Source organism: Arachis hypogaea, chromosome 10 (assembly GCF_003086295.3).
Source record: "Arachis hypogaea cultivar Tifrunner chromosome 10, arahy.Tifrunner.gnm2.J5K5, whole genome shotgun sequence".
Classification (NCBI taxonomy): Eukaryota; Viridiplantae; Streptophyta; class Magnoliopsida; order Fabales; family Fabaceae; genus Arachis; species Arachis hypogaea.
The window spans coordinates 108764471-108784346 of NC_092045.1; the positions used below are offsets into that span (position 1 = coordinate 108764471).

General features: G+C 32.4%; 1 protein-coding gene across 1 annotated transcript; it reads right to left on the minus strand.

The window, feature by feature from the left end:
• Positions 1 to 17872: 17872 nt before the first annotated feature.
• On the minus strand, positions 17873 to 19627 carry LOC112717924 (uncharacterized). Its single transcript, XM_025769845.1, has 2 exons — positions 18763 to 19627; positions 17873 to 18654 (listed from the first exon to the last, which is right to left on the minus strand). Exons 1-2 carry the CDS (start codon positions 19625 to 19627, stop codon positions 17873 to 17875), a joined length of 1647 nt encoding a protein of 548 aa, XP_025625630.1.
• Positions 19628 to 19876: the final 249 nt, after the last annotated feature.

A 19876-nucleotide genomic window follows, 5' to 3' on the forward strand; every position in this document is an offset into this window, starting at 1 on the left:
CTTACATATAGACGAACCGACAATTTGGAAATTATTGGATACTCAAATTCAGACTTGGTGGGATGTGTTGATTCTAGGAAGTCAACGTCAGGATACATCTTTATGCTTGCTGATGGAGCAGTATCTTGGAAGAGTGCAAAACAATCACTTGTAGTCACTTCTACCATGGAAGTCGAGTTTATTGCTTGTTTTGAAGCTACATCACAAGGTGTTTGGTTAAAGAATTTCATCTCTGGGTTTAAGATTATAGATTGTATCTCTAGGCCATTGAGATTGTGACAATTCAGCTGCTATATTTATGGCTAAGAATAATAGAAGTAGTAGTCGAAGTAAACACATCGATATTAAGTACTTAGTCATTAAAGACTGAGTTAGGTCTAATGAAGTACAGACAGAGCCCTTGGCTTCTTCAAGCGCATCATAAAAAAACTCTTCCTCAGACACCAATTCAATATAAGGATATTTTGATGTTAATTCTTTGCAAGCCTTTATTACTTCAACATAATAACTCTTCTCATGCATTAGATTGTGAAGCTACATGGTTGTAGACTCCAAAAGCACCTTTGCACTTTCAGTTTCGCTTCTAACACATTCTTCCTCAACTAGTATAGAACGATTTATCTGTGATATAAAATATGAATATTATTCATGATAGCACATAATGACATTATTTGATCCATATAGTTGACTCACTACAAGATCTAAAAGGTTTTCAATTCTAGTCAATACCTAGTGGTGAACTGTGCCATAAACTTTTTGAAGATATCCTAGAAGCTGTCAATTGACCCATTCGAGAGAGTGCTAAACTATTTTTTCGCTAGGTGTAATATCCTACCACACAAAATTTTACGTCTAGGACGTAAATCAAAGGTGGCGAGATGCTACGATCTCTAAAAGTAAAAATACACACACACACACACACACACACACACACACACACACACACACACACACACACACACACACACACACACACACACACACACACACACACACACACACACACACACACACACACACACACACATAACAAGGATAATATAGCTAGGAGTCTTGAAGGAAAAAGGGTAAGATCAAAACGAAACCGAAGATGCGTCGCTCACGAAAAATGTTAAGACAGAAAGCTTATACAGAAAACTAAATGATATATATATATATATATATATATATATATATATATATATATATATATATACCAACGGATAAGTAAAATCAAGTTCTAAACTCGACCTACAAAACTAAGACCGGCTAGAGTATATATATATATATATATATATATATATATATATATATATAGACACACACACGTATACAATACCAAAACATTACTCAAACTACAATATAAACTCTTGTTTCTCCATAAGTAATCTCTAAGAGGGCAAAATTACAAAATACAAGGTGCAAAGAATAACTGTAAACACACATATATACAAGTACAACCAGAACGATAAACCCAAATATAGTTTTTGAAAGTCTCCAGACGCTTGGTGAGGTGCCTTCAAACCTGCATCTGAGAAACAACAATAGATGTATGGAATGAGAACCAGGGGTTCTCAGCATGGTAAATGCGCCTGCATAGTTAATATAAAAGGTTCCGGGAAAGACAGTGGCAATCCTAGAAATTGACACTCAGAAATAAATTTAAGAAAGTATTCTAAACCATAAATTAGTTAAGTTATCTAAGGTGTTCAAGTTCTAAATTCATGTTTAACCTAAAACTTCACTTTCCGTCTCCTCCAACCCTCCGAAACACTAGTGAAACTACCCTCAGCGTCACCTCCACCAGCATGAGAGATCTCTATGTTCCAAACGCGTACAGTTTAGACAAAGAAAATACAAATAAAGGTAGAAGTTATAGCAGATAGAACAAGTAGTAATTAATTACTGTTAAACAATTAGGCAAGCCAAAACAAAGCATACTCAAACAAATTGCACAAATGCACATGATGCATGTCTGTCCTATGGTCGATGAGTCTCATCTGTCGATTATAAATCCAAACCTGATATATCTGATAGCTAACCCTGGACAGAACACCAAAACAGAGCAAGAGGGATCAATCTACATCCCTTGTATCTTACCCGCGTACCAGGAGCAGGGGACAACCTCACCCTTTGCCTCTTACCCAGGCGGTGTTACAGTTCTCGACCTGGAGCAAGCGACAACAGAACTCAACCCTTGCCTCTACTCGAAGTCTCGAACTCTAATCCGAAGCAAGTGGATAATACCACTGCATCTTATCCGGAGTCTCAACATATATCCGGAGCGAGTGAACAATGCTACCCCTCTTACTCGGTCACTTATATCTCATAATCATTCAATTCATTTAAATATCATACTTTAATATCAATCTTCATCATCCTTCACTCAAGTTCAAACATCATCAATCCATCTATCATTCAATTTGTAATTCATCATTATCATCATCATATTTATCAATCACTTCTTATTTAACATCACCAACCCTTTATTAGTTCATTTAACACTTTGCAAAACCTTTTCAAATATCTCTTCAATTTATTTAACAGACTCATCCTCATTCTAAGGCTTAAAGGCTAACCAACGGACCTTAAACAAGTGTAAGGGAGGTTTGAAAAGCTAGAGGTTTGGTTAAACATTCAAAAATATCATCTTTGGCTAAAACAGGGGTTCCGCGTATGCATGCCATGTTTCACGTACGCGGAGGTGTAAATTTTGCCCATATCGCGTATGCGACTCTTGTCTCCGTAGCGACCCCTTGGACAGGAAAGCCTTCCCGTGTCATGTGGTACTGCCCGCATACGTGAGCCTGTAAATCCTCCTATTTTGCGTACGTGTGCGCACTCCTGCATACGCGGGACGTCTGGGCAAAGCTCAGGGTCCACGTCGCATGTGTGTTCGCATACGCATGTCCATCAAAAGTCGTAAAAAGCTGTTAAGTTCTTTAGAAAGTACTTTTACACACCAAACTTTCAATGAGAATAACTTTTTCGTTAAAAATTATTTTTTATCAGTTCTTCGAACAGCATAAGCTTCACAGACCCAATTTAATTTAAAACAAGTTTGAAAAATTTGAGAGACCAGAAGCTAAGTTATGGCCCACCAAAGTTGATTACAAATCAAGTTTTTATCAAAATTACCAAACCCCTATTTTTACCAACAACCTCAATCCAACCCAATGTTTTACACATCAAAACAACATTAAACTCATTCAACACAGTTTCATAATCATTCCATATCTTCCATAACATATCAATTCTTAATGTTTAGCAATTCTATCCCAACAATCCTTCGTCAAAACTATACAACAAATCAACACATTAACATTTACAACTCAAAATCATCATTATCATCAATTATCATCACGACTCATGACAACTCAACATTTCTACCAAATATCACTAAACCATATCAATTTCACGTAGTTCAACTTATTCTACAGTCAGCTAGTCTAAGTTTTCACGTTACATTATATATTATCTACGAGAAACCAAAACCATACCTTGGCCGATTCCTCCCTAATGCTCGGACACCTCAAATTTCACCGTTCCTCAAGCTTTCACTTCACCAAGACCACACCAAAGTCGGGTTCCCAGCCTCCAAGATTTAAATCAACAACTCAACCACCAATTGAACTTCAAATCAACGTAATTCAATCTATTGTCACATTATATCGTTATAATCAACCCCAAAGCTTACTAATTCAATAATTTCACAAAGGGTTTGAGGGTTCTTATCTTACCCATGGTTTAATTAGATAAAATCCAATAATTATCCACCACTAAAGTATTCCTAAACTATCAAAATCCCAAAATCTCTCAATACCAAAATCCAAATTCATGGAAAAGGGGAGAATAGAGAACTAGACACAAAAATATCAAATTCCTTACCAAAATTTTGACATGGTTTGGAAGAGAATTCCGAGACGAATGTATGACCGCTAACGGCTCGTCAGTTGGAGCTCCGGATTGAAAGTTATGAAAGAAAGAAGATCAGAGTGAATAGTGACATAGGGTTTGCCCTCTAATTCACCATTGCAGCGTGATTCACATGAGGGTGGGGTGTTTGTGGCTGAAATGCCATATTTCGGGTTTATATATGTTAGGCCTTGGCCCGGTTTAGACTCGGTCTAATTGATTCGATCCGTTGGACCGTTTTTATGTCAAAAACTTTAAAATTAGTGTCGAAATTCATATTTTAAATATTTTTACTCTTCTAACTTATCAAATTTAATTTTCTAGCTTCTTTGAATAATAATTAACTTATCAGTTAATTATTTATTAATTTTCTAGATTTTACACTAGGTCGGCCAGGGTCATCGGGAAAGCTTGTATCGAATCGCGTCGGCAGCTCCTTCGAGGTTCATCTTGGCCTCGAAGGTCGTTAGGTGTTTCTAGGGGTCTTTGGTACCGTCATATTCCATATCAGTTTGGTTTGTGAAAACCTTTAGGTAACTTAGCCCTTAGGTTCCTCTCAGTGAATGAGGTGGCTCCAATTATCACGTGATCTCTCCTTGTTCGTTTGGAATCTTGATGGTGTCTTCTGTCTTCGTCGTCGTGTCGGCACTTTGGTTCCTGGGAAACACTACGATTCTGGCATTTTCCATGACGCCCGGGTGATCTTTCATTCCTGGTTTTTCGTCGTGATTGACTTCTAGAGGTTGCTTGACTTGCGTGTTTCGAGTGGTATCGCCCTTTGGAAGTGACCCGGCCTTCAAGGATTTGTACTCTTTAGTAGAGCTCTTGGATTGCTTTTTCTCCTAGTCCGTCAGGCGTTTGGGCCTTATTGAGGTGGTGGTCGTCTTCTTTTGGTTCTCGCCTGTCAGCGGTGGGCTGGCGATGCATGGTGCTGGTTACCTTCCTGTGGGTTGGTGGAGGGATATCGTTTCGTGGTTCCGACATTCTATCGGGTGGGTCTGATTCGCAGTGATAGCCTGAGAACCGCTCCTTGAATTCTTCCATCATGTCACCGAGGTTTTGGCAAGTCCCCACAGACGGTGTCAATGTACTGAGAGTTGTTGGCACGCATAGTGAGATGGATCAGGGACTCGCCGACCTTGAGTGGTGATAGGACCAGATCTTCTCGAAGCGGTGGGGTGTAGTACCTACAAAAACTCTCTGACACTCAAGTCAAAATAGATCTGAGAGATATATGTGAGGGTTAGAAATATGTGACGTACTCTCTTTTTATAATAGGCATTTGTTTATCTTTTCTTATCTTATTTAAGATAAGAAGGATACTAGATTTTGAATGTTGGTTAGGAGTTTGATTATTAGGCCGGTTTGGAATGGAAAGGAGGCCCAAATCTGAGCAACCGTGTTAGAGACTGCTCTGATGAAAAAGCAGGAAATCAAGTCTAGAATAGGATGTCTGGAGAATTTTGGGTCTATGGGGCTTTCTTGTGAGCATCACGTGCCTCGTCATTAAATCTATTTATAATCATAATTAACTTCTATTTCACCTAAACACATATTTATGAGCCACTGTATTTGACAAATTTTCACTCAAAATATTTTCAGGCCACATAACATAATTATATGAATAAACTATTATTTCTACCCATGAAAGTCTTAAATGCTGACAAATCTACTTATGAAAAAAAACCTGTAACCATAAAAAATGAATTCCATATGATAAAATTAACTAAACACTAAAAAATCACCTAAAAATTTTAAATGACTCTTTTCCTCATCCTAATTAATCTCACTCTCGTCCTTTTCAATCCCTGCCTGACTATCCCAACACCACCACTACCATCGTCACCACCATCAAGTTAGCAACATCTTTGCGTTTTTCGTCTACAACACCAGCAATTTGCAGAGATAAAAACAAAGCCAATTTTTGAACTACGACCAAATTCAATATCAACTGAAGAACATTCGGAGATCACAAATCATCTATCAAATCGAACAATTTAAAAGTTGAATACTTTTGATTTTTCCTCAGAATCAATTGAGAAAGTGACTAACAACATTGAATGACGCTCTAATCCTACCAAAAAAGGTAGAGAGGAAGTCTTTGATGGTGACATCAAAGAAGGAGTAGCGCAACTATTTGAACCAAGGGAGAAAGCAGAGCTGAGACCACTATGAAACCACTAATCTCGTATACACACGCGGTGGTTATTTAGCGTTGCTACGAAGGAAAATTCCTTGGAAGAGGCAATGGCGCACACAACGATTGTGGTGGAGAGGTAGTAACATCGAGGAGCACAACAACATCTTCGTGTTCTTCGTCTACAACAGCAGTTCTTCCTCGCGGTGGACCTTGAGAAGGTAATGAGAAACTATCACGACGGAGAAGACAGAAGGTTGGCGGGAGGCAGGGAGGTTGGACCTTCGATGTCTCTGAATTGGCGGCCAATAGCTGGTCCTTTATAGCGAATTCGGTCCCAAAGTTAGGGGAGGCTTCACTGCTACAGTTGGAGAAGGCGTGAGGAGTGAGGTTAGAATTAAGGTTAAGAGAATGGTAATTTGGAGTTTTTATGAGATTTTTTAGTGTATGGATAATTTTGTTGTACGGAATTCATCTTTTATAGTTACAACTTTAATTTCTTTTTTTTATGGGTAAATTTGTCAGCATTTAGAACTTTTATGGGTAGAAATAGTAGTTTACTCTAATTATATAAACTAAACAATTATGCTATGTTTGATGATTTTTAGTCGTCCAACAAGTAAGTTGACAGTTAACTCACCTATTCACTTAAGTAAGTGTTGCAGATTTAAAATTCTCCTTGTATATGCAGCAATTAATTAGCTAATAGTTAGATTTTAAATGAAATTTCGATCTGTACTAAATTAGTTATTGATATACCGAGTTGAGAGATATAGTAGAAAACTAAAATTAGTAATTTAAAATTACTTTTATAAACAATTACATAAATCATTTACCAATAACTAAGTTTTAAGAAATAGAGAAACATTTAGACATATATCGTTCTTTCTCCTAGTATAATACGTTCTTTCCATCCTTTACTATAATTAATCGTCGAAATAAATTGTCTATAAAAATTGTTAATGTAACATTTTTATTTTGTAACGAAAGTGTTGGTCATCTTACATAAATCGTGTAATTAATATTCACCTTTATGTAAGATCCGTACATTTATTATTTATAATCGAAGTTGTTAGAAATCTTTGATTTGTCCAAATAACAACATTCACCTAAATGATGAAATTGGATTACATATTTAATTTGCATGTTATTTTCAAAGATGACTTTCAATACTCGATTTGACTTAAGCAAGGAGCATCTCTCGTGTGCATGGGAATCTAACCAAACTTTCAACAATGTGCAAATTTATGGGTTCTTTTAGGTGATCTCGCTTTGCCTCAAATTGGCAGAAAAAACAGTTGATTATTTAGGGTTTGCTTTAATTTTGGATCTCAAAGGATTCTCTCTATATATATAGCTCCTTAGCTATTATTCAAGTGAGTTACTTTGATTCCTTCTTTTTAGTCTATAACCTATAAAAAGCATTAAAGAACTCTCAACTTTGTAGTTGACAATGAAAAAGTAGATCCTCACTAGGATTCATATACTTTGACATTATACTTTCTCCACTTCTAGAATTTTGTTCTGAATTTCTATTTCAACTAATCAACACCTATTTCTATTTTTTAAACCTTTCAGTTATAAAAGATGGGTAACCTATAAGGCTGCGTTTGTTTACACAAACAGGACACTGAGACAGGGACACTGAGACACAAAATCATGTTTGGCAGAGAAGACATGCACAGAAACAATGTATTCAAAGACATTGAGTTAGTATATTTTGTATCCATCCTGACAGAAAGGACACAGAAACACTAACAATGGACACAACTTATTTTTTATTTTTTCTTTCATTATTCTTGTTAATTTTTCATAATTATATTTTTTATTGTTATATTTTTCATCTCAAATTTTTTGAATGAAAAAAATTGAGAATAAATTAAATTTTTATAATTTGTTCTAGTTTATCATCAAATAGAATACAAGAACACAAAATTTTATGTCTTTTTCCATCAGTGTCTTGTCCTATCTTGTTCTCAGTGTCTTATCATATCCTGTTCATAGAAACAAACGCAGCCTAAATTCCTAATCCAAACTCGTCTTTATTTATGTTTTTTTTAAATAGTTGTTAGTCTCTAAATTTACAAAAAAAAAACTTTCTCACAAATTTAAAAGTTTTTAGGACCATTTGGAAAGCTTTGAAAGTAGCTTTTTTGAGCTTTTGACTTATGAAAAGTAGTAGTATTAATGTCTGGTGTAATATTTAAAATCAAATTGTAGCTTTCTAAGAAATTATTTAGGAGTTTATAGAGAAGTTAAAAAATGATTTTTCTCATAATGTTATTACTTTTTATCACATTTCTATAAAATAAGCACTTTAAAACTAAAAACTCAAATACAAAATAACTTATTTATAAGTTACTTTTAATATAGTCATTTATTGTTTAAGCTATTTTTTTAAAAGGAGTTTGATTAAGCTGTTTATTCAAACTGGACCTTAGACTAACGACTAATAAATAAATATCAAATATTGACTAAAAAATTACTTAGATACCAATTTAAAATTTAAAAATATTTGGAGACTAGAATTTAGAAGTTAAAAGCAATCATAATTCATAACTTGTTTTTTCAGGTTTTTTTTATACTTTTACTAACTTTGGCTATAATAAATATTATAGGTATGAAACTATAATTATTAAAGAATTTTACTATCATGTGCTTTAAGAACATAAGTTAAACATATTATAAAAGAAATATTTTAATATTGTTTATTGTTTTTATGCATTAAAAATATAAAAAAATTGTTTTTATAACAAATAATATTAAAATATTTCTTTTTATGGTAGGTTTAATCTATGCCCTTAAAACACAGGATATCAAAATCTATTATTAAATCAAATAAAGTAATTTTAGTTATTGTTACTATAATAAGACTTAATAATTGAACCGAATTAAAGCACTCAATTTTCAAAGAATCATGAGATCATTTTTCTATATGTTGAATGCATGCGGTCGCTGAAATTAAGACTCGTAAGTGTTGAATTTTAGAGAAACATACACATTAAGTAGTTAATCATGTTCATGACCTTGTTGAAATTAGTAAACTGCTCTGACCTATAGAGCTTCTTAATTAAGCTCAAAATTAAAGACCCTCAAAAGTCGGTGTCACCAGATGATCCTTTCAATTATGGACATTGTTGGGGAGAAAAAAAAATCTGTTTTTGGTCATGAAAAAGACCTCTTTGTCAATGGCATGCATGGGTGCTATGAATTATGATGAATAATAACAAATAGAGTATATACTCAAATTAATTCTTAATAAATCTTGTATTTAATAAAATTTTATATTTTAAAAGTTTCTAAGAATTATATCTTCAGATAGATTGATCCTTCTATTGCTTTGAATAATATTTTAATATGCATATTAATAAATAAATATTTTTTTAATAAATTTTATTATACGTCAATTAAATTTCTGATAAATATTCTTTTAAGATAAACTAATCTTTTTTATAGAGTGACTAGTCTGTCTAAAAAATCTTTAAAATAATAAAAATTAAAATATCCAGTTTAAAATTTTCTAGATACCAAATGTAAGTGTTTACCTCAATAAATAATATATATATATATATATATATATATATATATATATATATATATATATATATATATATATATATATATATATATATATATATATATGCTAAGTTGCAAACAAAATAAACTTGCAAAAGAATTAAGAGGGTAGTAGCTTTTTGAATTTTTATCGGTCATTCAATGAATTTATGACCCACCTAAGACCTTTCTTCTCCCCTCCCTGCCTAATTGAACCCTACATGGTGTAATTTTATTACTCATATAATAGTCTTTGAAATTTTGTAGATAATTTTTTAAAGATGTCAATTATTGGATAATTAAAAAAAAAAACATAAAAAGAGCCATCGTGTGGCCCTCATAGAGTCAACAATTTAGTAAATAGTTAATGTGGAAGTTGGAGAATTAGAATTTTTTTTCTCAATTGTGAAATTAATGTTTAAGGTTAATTAGAGTCCACGTCACACACAAATTTTGTGATATTGTCACTACTACTTAGGCCTCTCATATTCCACTTTGTACATACAATAATTTATTGGTTAACAATAAATTTTTAAATGAAGTTCAGTACCATAATATATTAGTCGTTAATCTGTTAAAATGGAGTTCATTACTTATTAAAATAATTTTTATATTAATTATCAATTGTCTATAATAAATTATTTTTATATAATATTTTTTAATTAATTTTTTGACGACGTCTTTATTATTGACGGTCGAATCGTCGCTATAAATATCTTAATATTACCAGCAATTTGAATCGTCAATAAATTGGGATCAGATTTTTTTAACGTACTATTTATCTATATAATAATTAGCAATTTGTAGCAATCATAAATTGTCAGTAAAACTGAATTCTCTTGTAGTATGTAATTTAATAAGTATATAGCTAGATACGGTTATTATGCTATTCATAAAATATATAAAAGACTTAAGTTGACAATCAGGTCATTTTTATGGAATAGTTCACATACAATTTGTTTTATTTTATTAATTTGGACGTTTACTCTAATTTTAATTGTGTGCCATCATATTCATAAATTAAATAAATGAAATTGATAGCTTGTATTTTTCTTCTACTTGTACTATGAGAAGTGCTGTTTCTTGATCAGCATTGTGGTTTGCTCAACTATATTTTGTTAAAGCTCTCCTGACTTTTAAGAATTAGAACTTTAGTCTTTGCTCATTTTAGGTTGCAACAAAAAAGATAGAACCATAATAATAATCAATGTACCCGCAAGAATTTAATCAAACATAGTTTTCGCGTTTCTTGTAATATTGTTATCATCATGTTAGTTATTATCATCATTTCTTAAGAAATATATGTTTTTTAATGATATATTAAAATTGTGCACCTACCTTCTTATCTATTTTTTTTTTTTCAGAGTACAAAATCTTGTGCACCTTTAAAACAACAAAAGATTGTGCACACCCACGTTGGAACAGAATCAAATTGCCACTGAAACATGGCATGCATTTCTGGCATATATACTGAACTGAAACACCCTGCAACCAATGCAAAATATATGGGCCATTAATAGTTTATTTAAAAAAAAAAGCAATGGCCTACCATTCTTTTAATTATTTTTCTTTTTTTTTTTTACCAGTGACTATGTATCATATCATTGTTTAATCAAACTAATCTTTTTAACTAACTTAGCTTGAATTAATTAAATAGTTAATTTAATAGTCCGTTTAAATAAAAATAGACTTTTAATTCGAATTTAGATCTATAATTAATTAGTTTTTAATCTATCAAACTAAAAAAATATTGTAAAAAAAAAAAACTAAACCTTCTGATCCAATGATATAAGGTAAAAATGTCAAACGATTTAATAGTAAGGAAATTCTAGGTCAAATTTTAGATATACGACTTTCCTTTTTTTTTCATTTTAAACTCAAACTCAAAAATATCACTTTTCTAACTAATATTGTCACTGAACTATTAATCACAAAGCACAAAATTATTTACTATTTAGCAAACGACACTTGTTAAATTATTAATATTTTAATTTTTTATCAATAATTAAATTTTATCATCGAAAATTTAACTAAATCAATTCAGAATTATTAGTAATGACAATGATTGTCTTTCTCAATATATTTAAATTTATAATTATGTTATATATACATAAAAAATTAATTACGAATGTTAAATATATATTAAAACATAAAATATATATTAAAAATAAGTTAAATAATACATATACATATATACACACAAATATTTGATAAATGAATTAGTGACTAAATTTTACAGGCATACACATAATATATAAAAAAAATCTTAAAACCTTACTTTCAAGACTCAAATATAATTAAGATCAAAGAAAAGGAATTAGCATTTTGTATATATTGATTAATTTGATAAATTTAGTTAATTTGTATTCTAAAAGTATATATATCTTAAGAGTATAATAATAAAAAATTTTAATTTTTAATATATTTAATGTATTAAAAATATAAAAAAATATTTTTTCAATAATTTTTAGTCAAATATTTTTCATCATGTTTTTAGAATATATATGTTGTTAGAGCATAGATTAACAAAATGATAATTTGATTTATGAATGTTTTTCACCCGCAAAGATCAACCACGTGGGACTTGTATGAGTTTGACAAGTGTAATAGTCACACATTAAATAGGATCATAAATACAATGTTGGACCATAGCGATGCTAGAGCTGGCAGTGATCAAAGAAAATTTAAGGATGGTGTCCCCATTGTCCTTTCCTAAAGAGCCAATATGAGTCTTGGATCCATGAGAGAGCACACCACCACGTACAATCACCCACATTTAATTTTTCTATTTTAGCCTCCTTTTTTTCATTTTTATCTAGGGACCCTTCTTTTGTCTTTTCATGCACCAAATCATTCAAGATTCCCCTTGCGCAACCTTAGAGCCCCACCCTCTTTAATTACTCTTCTCCCTTCAAAATTACCAAAATACCCCTCATCAATTCAATTTAAGAAAAATAAAGAATACTTTTTGTTTATTTTGGTTTCCGTTAAAAATGTCTAAAATTTAATTAAAACAAATTATTTGTTTTTGTCCTCACTTTTTACTATATGTTCACATGACATAATGTGTTTTAAAAATAAAAAGAATTTTAAGCATATTTAGAATACTAGTATTTAGTAATTTTAACCGTTAATTTCAATTATAAAAAATATATAATATATATTAATCAAAATTAATGTTAAAAATTACTGAAATATTAATATTTTAAATACATTTAATTTTTTTTAAATATTTTATGTTTATAAAAAAATCAGATATTAAATCAATTATTATATATTTATATAATTTTTATATATTTATATATAAATATATCTATTATTTAATTTATTTTTAATGTATATTTTATATTTTAATATATATTTTATATAAATAATTAATTTTTATATACATGTAGTATAATTAAAAAATATATAAAAACTAACTTTTAAAATAATCGATATTAGCCAATTTTTTATATAAAATTATTTAAAAATTTAAAAATTTGAAAATTAAAAATTAAAATCTAAAATAAAAAAATTGACTAATATTAATTAAAAAATTAACTCTCTAATTAAAATATTTATTATATAAGTATTATTAATCACATCATCACTTAAGTGAAACTTTTGGCGGTAAAAAGTATATTATTGGATAAAAGAATTAACAAAATTTAGAAAAGAGATAAATTTCGTAAAAAAAAAAAAAAAAGAATGGATGGGATAAACTTTGGTCACAGTCACCACTATAAAGTGCCAACCTTTTTTGGCAGCTAAAATTTCTGTTCCTGGTAACAGATCGACTTGGGGGTTAAAAGCCATAATCTCCAATTGTGGATACCAAGTTGCTTGGCTAGGTCATCACACTTTCCCCCTCAATAATATGGCTATGATTTTCAACGAATATAAATAAAAATAGAGTCCTAGGTGAATTGCCATTGCCTCTTAAATTATTTATTTCACTGCTATAGTGCCTATACTATTGTAGCTCCATAATGTAAAAATTATTGGATCACCTTTTTCATAACTCCTCCTATGGTGCCCTTTTGTGTCAACTCTTCCTAATGCCTAATGCTACTTCAATAATTAGCATCGCTCAATTTAATGTCAATGGATACTTTAATTTACGGATTGGGACCATCTTTGAGTTCCATTTCTAGTGTACAATTAAAACTTTTTAACTGCTTTTCGAGTACTAATAATATTACCATCACTACTTAAAACTTACTTATATATATATATATATATATGTGTGTGTGTGTGTGCGTGTGTTAATTCTTTTCTTAAAAAATATTACTAATATCAATTTTAAAGTAAATAGCACTTGTAGGTCACTGCTGTTAAGTAGAATATATATGGCACTTATTAAATATATCATTATATGATTAATAAGCCAAGTAAAATTTTGAAAAAAGTTTGCGATAAATTTATAATGTTTTAAAGAAAATAAAGTATTAAGTAAGTTGTTGAGAAAAAAATTGTGATGACCTTATAAGTTATTGAAAAAGATATTAAGTAAGTCTCTGAAAAAGTTAAAATGCTGAATTTATAGGTTCTTAAAAAGTTATAATATTGAAGAAAATTCATTTTTTTATTAGAAACTCATCAGTTGATTGTGTCATGAATCTACTTCTAAACTTAAGCTAATAAAAAGAAGTATATAAATAATTATATTTTTATATTTTTTTTGGACAAAAACTTTTTTAATATTTGTATTTAGTTATAAAAGTCCTAATATCATATTGTGAAATTATTTTTTTAAAAAAAATTTAAACTAATAAAAATTATATATAAATTATTATATATATCTCTAAAATTTAGATTTTTTAAAATAAGAAAATTAATAAAATAATAAAATAAAAAATTAATTATCATTAATTTTATAATTTTTATAAGATATTAATTTTATTATCTTAATTTAAAAATAATTAATTTCTTATTTTATTATTTTACTAACTTTTTTACTTTAAAAGAGATTGATTCATATCTCTAATACGCCACATCAATTTTGTTGGAAGTTTAATTACGTGGTACATTTTTCTTCAAAGACCAATACATCTATAGCAAAAATTTCCCAAGAATTTATTTAGTCCTTTTTTCTTAGGTCATATAAATTAATCACAAGATTTTTCAAAAGCTTATTTGTACTATTACTCTAATTATTTATATACCTTTAAGTAATAATTTAAATCTTTAAAATAATAAGTCATAATATAGTAAGTGAGAGAGCGGGTGTTTTTTCATGACTTTGTTCTAAAATTAATTGTGTTTCTGAGACATAAATATAGAAATAAAAAAAATAAGACAAAGATAAATATTTTTATTTTCACATTTCATTTTTTTTCTCAAAAACAATAATATCCATACTATCGCAACTAAATTGTAATAATTAAATATTTTGTACAATAATATAAAGAATATAAAGTAGTGCAAGAAGAGTGATTATGAGAATGGATATGCAGCAAGTGATTTAGTAACATGCATAATTAAGGGCTTTGAGTAGTAATAAGTACAAAGCTAAGATTTGCATTATTATATATAAACAGAAAAATTCAGAAAATGGAAGGAACCACTCTCTGGGTCTCACAGTAGCTTAGGCTGTAGCCGACCTTGCTGCCAGAAATTGCTATGAAACTTCACACTTCATAACTTACCACTGACACCACACTGCTTTAGTCAACTTTTTTGGGTCAAACCTACACAACAAAGTACAACAATATTATTTATACTTAGAGGTGAAACAATTTTTTTTTTATTTTTAATTACAAGAGTTTATAACTTATTAATTTAGGCCCTCCAATTGACACAAAGTGCATTTAAATTAAGAGTAATCACTTAATTTGTCTTTGAAAAATTTTATATTGAACATTTTAATATTGACAATTTTAGATTGGATATTTTAATATTTAACAATTTTTTAAAGATGGTTTTGAGAATTATTCTCACAAGAGAGATCAGTTTCTGAGTTACTTTCAATTAATTTCTCAATATATGTATTGAATAAATAAATTTTTATTTTATTATAAGATAATTAGATTTTCAAAAAACTTCTCTGAGATAAATTATTTTTTTAAATGATATAAGAATTAATGCTCCCACATATATAATTTTTGAGCATTTTTAAAGAATAAAATTAATTATTATTAAATTAAAATATAACTTATTTGTAATAAATTGTTCACTAGATGTCAATTTTGATGTCTAAATCAGAATGTTTAAATAATACATTTGTTCTCTAACAAGGGTGTTGAAATAATGTGGTAGAAGCACGTCATAATAATCTCGTCATATATAGATAACTTTTATATTAGAGAGATTATCATTTTTTTAAAGGAAAATGATCTTTCCTGAGAAATAGATCGGCGTCAATTCTTTGAAATCGGCCGAACTATGTGTTACGAGGTTGAACGTCCGTCTCTTGTGATCCGAGTTTCTTGTATTCGTTGTTGTGTAAGGGTACGAGCAATGCGAAAAGGGTGGAATGTACCTGCAAAAGCACTCCGAAACTTAAGTCAATGTGTATTCTAACTTTTTGGAAAAACTTGAGAGATTTAGAAATGTTCTACTTTCCTTTTATATGATGAGTTCCTCGTCTGTTACATTCTTGGCAATAATCTTCGAGTAATTGATATCGTAACGGAACTTATTTTGTCGTTTGGAACGTCGGTTACGACAGAAATATTGATGTCGCCGAGCTATGGCTCATAAGTTCCGAATAGTAACGGAAGATGACGAGTTATATCATATGTTAATAACGGCTGTGGAGCCGAGTTATAACGTGCAATGATGATAATCATATTACAGGATAATGACGACCATATCACAGCCCCCAAGCTTAGCCTGAGGAGAATTTTAATGAAGCAGGTTGAACTTTTTAATGGGTTACAACTCGGCTTACGTGGATTAATGGGTGAGTCCCCAGATCAACATACTTCATTAAAAAGGATAGTTTTGTATTTTATTTTTATTTTGTACGTGTGGAGTCGTGTCCGTTAGTTTTTTAGGGGAGATAAAAAGTAATGGTTTTATTAAATTTTTGGTGGTTCCCAATGTTGGGTTCACTGTTTAATGTGGCTTTGGAAGTGGGTGTTATCATTTGGAACGTTTTTTGCTTTAATAACTTTGATGTTTGGCGTTTTTCTTGGTTATTTTTGGCGATTGCTTATATGCTTCCTTGTGGAGAATGAGTAAGAGAGGTATGGTTTTGCTTTTGTGTTTCTGATCTGTTTCTTCATTTTTCTCCCTCTTCGTTTTTCTTTCTTTGGTCTTTATTCTGTTTTGTGGCCTGATGGGGTTCGAGAAAGAGAAAAAGGAGAAGGTGGACTGGTCCTATGATTGGGTAGGGGAGGATGCGAAATCGCGGGTGTCACTGTTCTCTGATGAGGCGGCGGTGAAGGAGGTTGATGTAACTAAGATAGTGAGGGTGGGTTCTGGAGTTAAAGTGGAGTTGTTACCATGCAGTGTTGATGATAGGGTGTACCACCGGGAATGGGGATTTGGATTTTTTTACATGCACAGTTGTGTGCTTGAAGAGTTGCGAGTGAGGCTACCTTTTACGGAGTTTGAGTGTCAGATTTTGAAGCAGTTAAACTACGCTTCATCACAGCTTCATCCCAATGGGTGGGCCTTCCTTCGATCCTTTGAAATTCTGATGGAATTCCTTGAGGAGGTGCCATCCGTTGAGCTATTCTTTTCCTTATTCCAAGCTAAAGGGGTGTAGAAAGGGGGGTGGATAAATTTTAATAGTACTCCAGGTTTTGGGATTTTCAAGCTATATAAATCCTCATTTAAAGACTTTAAGGAGATGTATTTTAAAGTCAGGGGATTGGAGAAGGATTTTTCCTTTTTTATTGATGAAAATGTCGCTGAGAAATTTTCGCTGTTTTGGTGCTCGGAGCCCCAAAATATACTCGGCCCAGATGTGATATCGCCGAGGAATGTATGTTTGATAGAGTTTTTGGTGGAAAATATTGATCGTGGAAATCTAATATCGATGTATGAGTTGCTGAAGTGGGAGGAGGATAAAGATGTTGTTTTAGAGTATTTGGGTGAGTGTTAGGGTTTATACTGATGTGTTTGTTAGGATCATTATTAAAATATACTTTTTGTAGGTCGTCGGAAGGTTTTGGGCGTTCGAGGAAATAAGCTCTTGGGTCAAGGTCGGCCAGGGCGTGGTCGTTTTGCTTGAGGACGACATTGTTGACCTGTTGCCTGGGGCGATTTTGGAATTTCATGCTGATGTTGTAACGTTGCCGTGCTTCTTTATGATCTCCGTGGATTGTTACAACCTGATCATCCTGCAGTGAAAACTTAACACAGATGAACTGTAGAAACAATGGCGCCGAATTTGTTCAAAAAAGGTCGGCCAAGAATAAGGTTATATGGGCTAAAACAATCAACTACTAAGTATTGAATATCATTAGTTTTTGAAAGAGGATGCTCACCCAGTGTGGTTTGTAACCACACTGACCCGAGTATTGGAACTCGTTCTCCTGAGAACCCGACCAAGTCTCCTCCTGTTGACTGTAGCATGTTGTCGCTGAGCTTCATTTTTTGTAATGTGGAATAGAACAGAACGTCGGCACTGCTCCCAGGGTCCAAGAGTACTTTCCTTACCAACAAATCCCCTAACTGAAGGGTGACTACCACAGGGTCGTCCAAAATTTGTATACTGGAGTTGAAGTCGGCGTGTGTGAAAGTAACTTCTGGTTGTTGATTGGTCATTTCTACATCTTGCTGTGGTCCGTGTACCGAGCATATTGCTCGGAACGATCTTTTCCTTGCCGAATTCGAGGATCCTCCGCTAGCGTATCCTCCTGAAATGCAATTAATTATACCTCGTGGTCTTTCGTATTGGCTTGAAGATGCCTTCTCCTTTCCTCGGTTTTGTTGCTCGGAGAGCTCGTTTGTTGTGGAGCTGGGGCCGCGCTTTTGAATGTGACCCCCAATGTATTTGTCGAGGTGTCCTTGCCTTGCTAGCCGTTCTAAAAGGTCTTTGGCGACCACACAGTCATCAGTATTGTGGCCGTGTTTCTGGTGGAAAGTGCAGTACTTGGACTTGTCCACGTTCTTTGCATCTTGATAGGTACCGGCTTTTCTTGGTGGCTTGATCAGTTTTGAATTCAAGATCTATTTGATTATGTCTTCTCTTTTAGTATTAAACTGCGTATAAGAATCAAATCGAGGTGTTAGTTTAAAACTTTTCTTAGTGTTTGAGCTCTTATCGTTTTCTCGAAAATGTGACTTGTCAGATTTCCGAGCTTGTCTGAGCTCCTCGATATCAATTTGTCCCTTTGCTTTCTCGCGAAATTCTGCTAGAGTCTTCGGCTTGGCTACTGCGATTGTCTCCTGGAACTTTCTGGGCCGAAGTCCGCTTTTGATTGCGTGTAGATGGACCTCGGGGTAGAGGTCAGGTATACTGATTGCGATCTTGGTGAAGCGGGTCATGTAGTCCTTCAAGCTTTCGTTCAGTCCCTGCTTGATAGTGTTCAAGTAATCGGAGTCGTGCAAGTAAATTGCGGACCCGGCAAAATGTTCTTCAAATAACCTCGCCAGCTGTTGAAACCGCGAAACGGAACCTGCAGGCAAAGCACACAACCAATCAAGTGCAGGGCCGTCTAAATAATTCGGAAAACAACGACATAAAACTGTGTCTGATGCACCATTGACGATCATTATTGATCGGAACTTCTTGAGAAACTTCCTTAGGTCTCCGAGTCCATCATAAGGTGCGAGGGTCAGCGGCAGAGTGAACCTCTTTGGCAATTCGAAGTTCATTACTTCTTCTGTGAAGGGTCCTACAAGGTCGTCGGCCTCTTCCTTTCCATCTTTGAGTTGGGGTTCTTCGGCTCGGGAAATCTCTGAGACATGAGAGGGTTGGGACTGATGTTCCTCATCTTCTGCCTGCTGGCGGTGAGTATCGTTGTGCTCAATCCGAGCATGATTTAGTTCAGCGATTTGGGCAGCCATTATTTGGTTCTCGTCGGCCATTCGTTGATTGGCTTGTTGTAGCTCAGCTACCATTCGCATGAGTTCGGACAGTGAAGGAGGCGGTACGTCAGCCATGGATGTAGGTGGAGGTAATGGGACCAAAAGAAAAAATATGATTTCCTCGGCCCCACGGTGGGCGCCAATTGATCTTGCCTGGGAAATAGATCGGCGTCAATTCCTTGAAATCGGCCGAGCTATGTGCTACGAGGTTGAACATCCGTCTCTTGTGATCCTAGTTTCTTGTATTCGTTGTTGTGTAAGGGTACGAGCAATGCGAAGAGGGTGAAATGTACCTACAAAGGCACTCCGAAGCTTAAGTCAATA

Bases quoted from the DNA above. Each gene is read 5' to 3' on its own strand.
- LOC112717924 (XM_025769845.1), bottom strand. From the start codon at position 19,627: ATGGCTGACGTACCGCCTCCTTCACTGTCCGAACTCATGCGAATGGTA. The intron at 18,655-18,762 runs GTTTTAAACTAA...CACCAAGAAAAG, and splicing joins GAGCTCAAACACTAAGAAAA to CCGGTACCTATCAAGATGCA.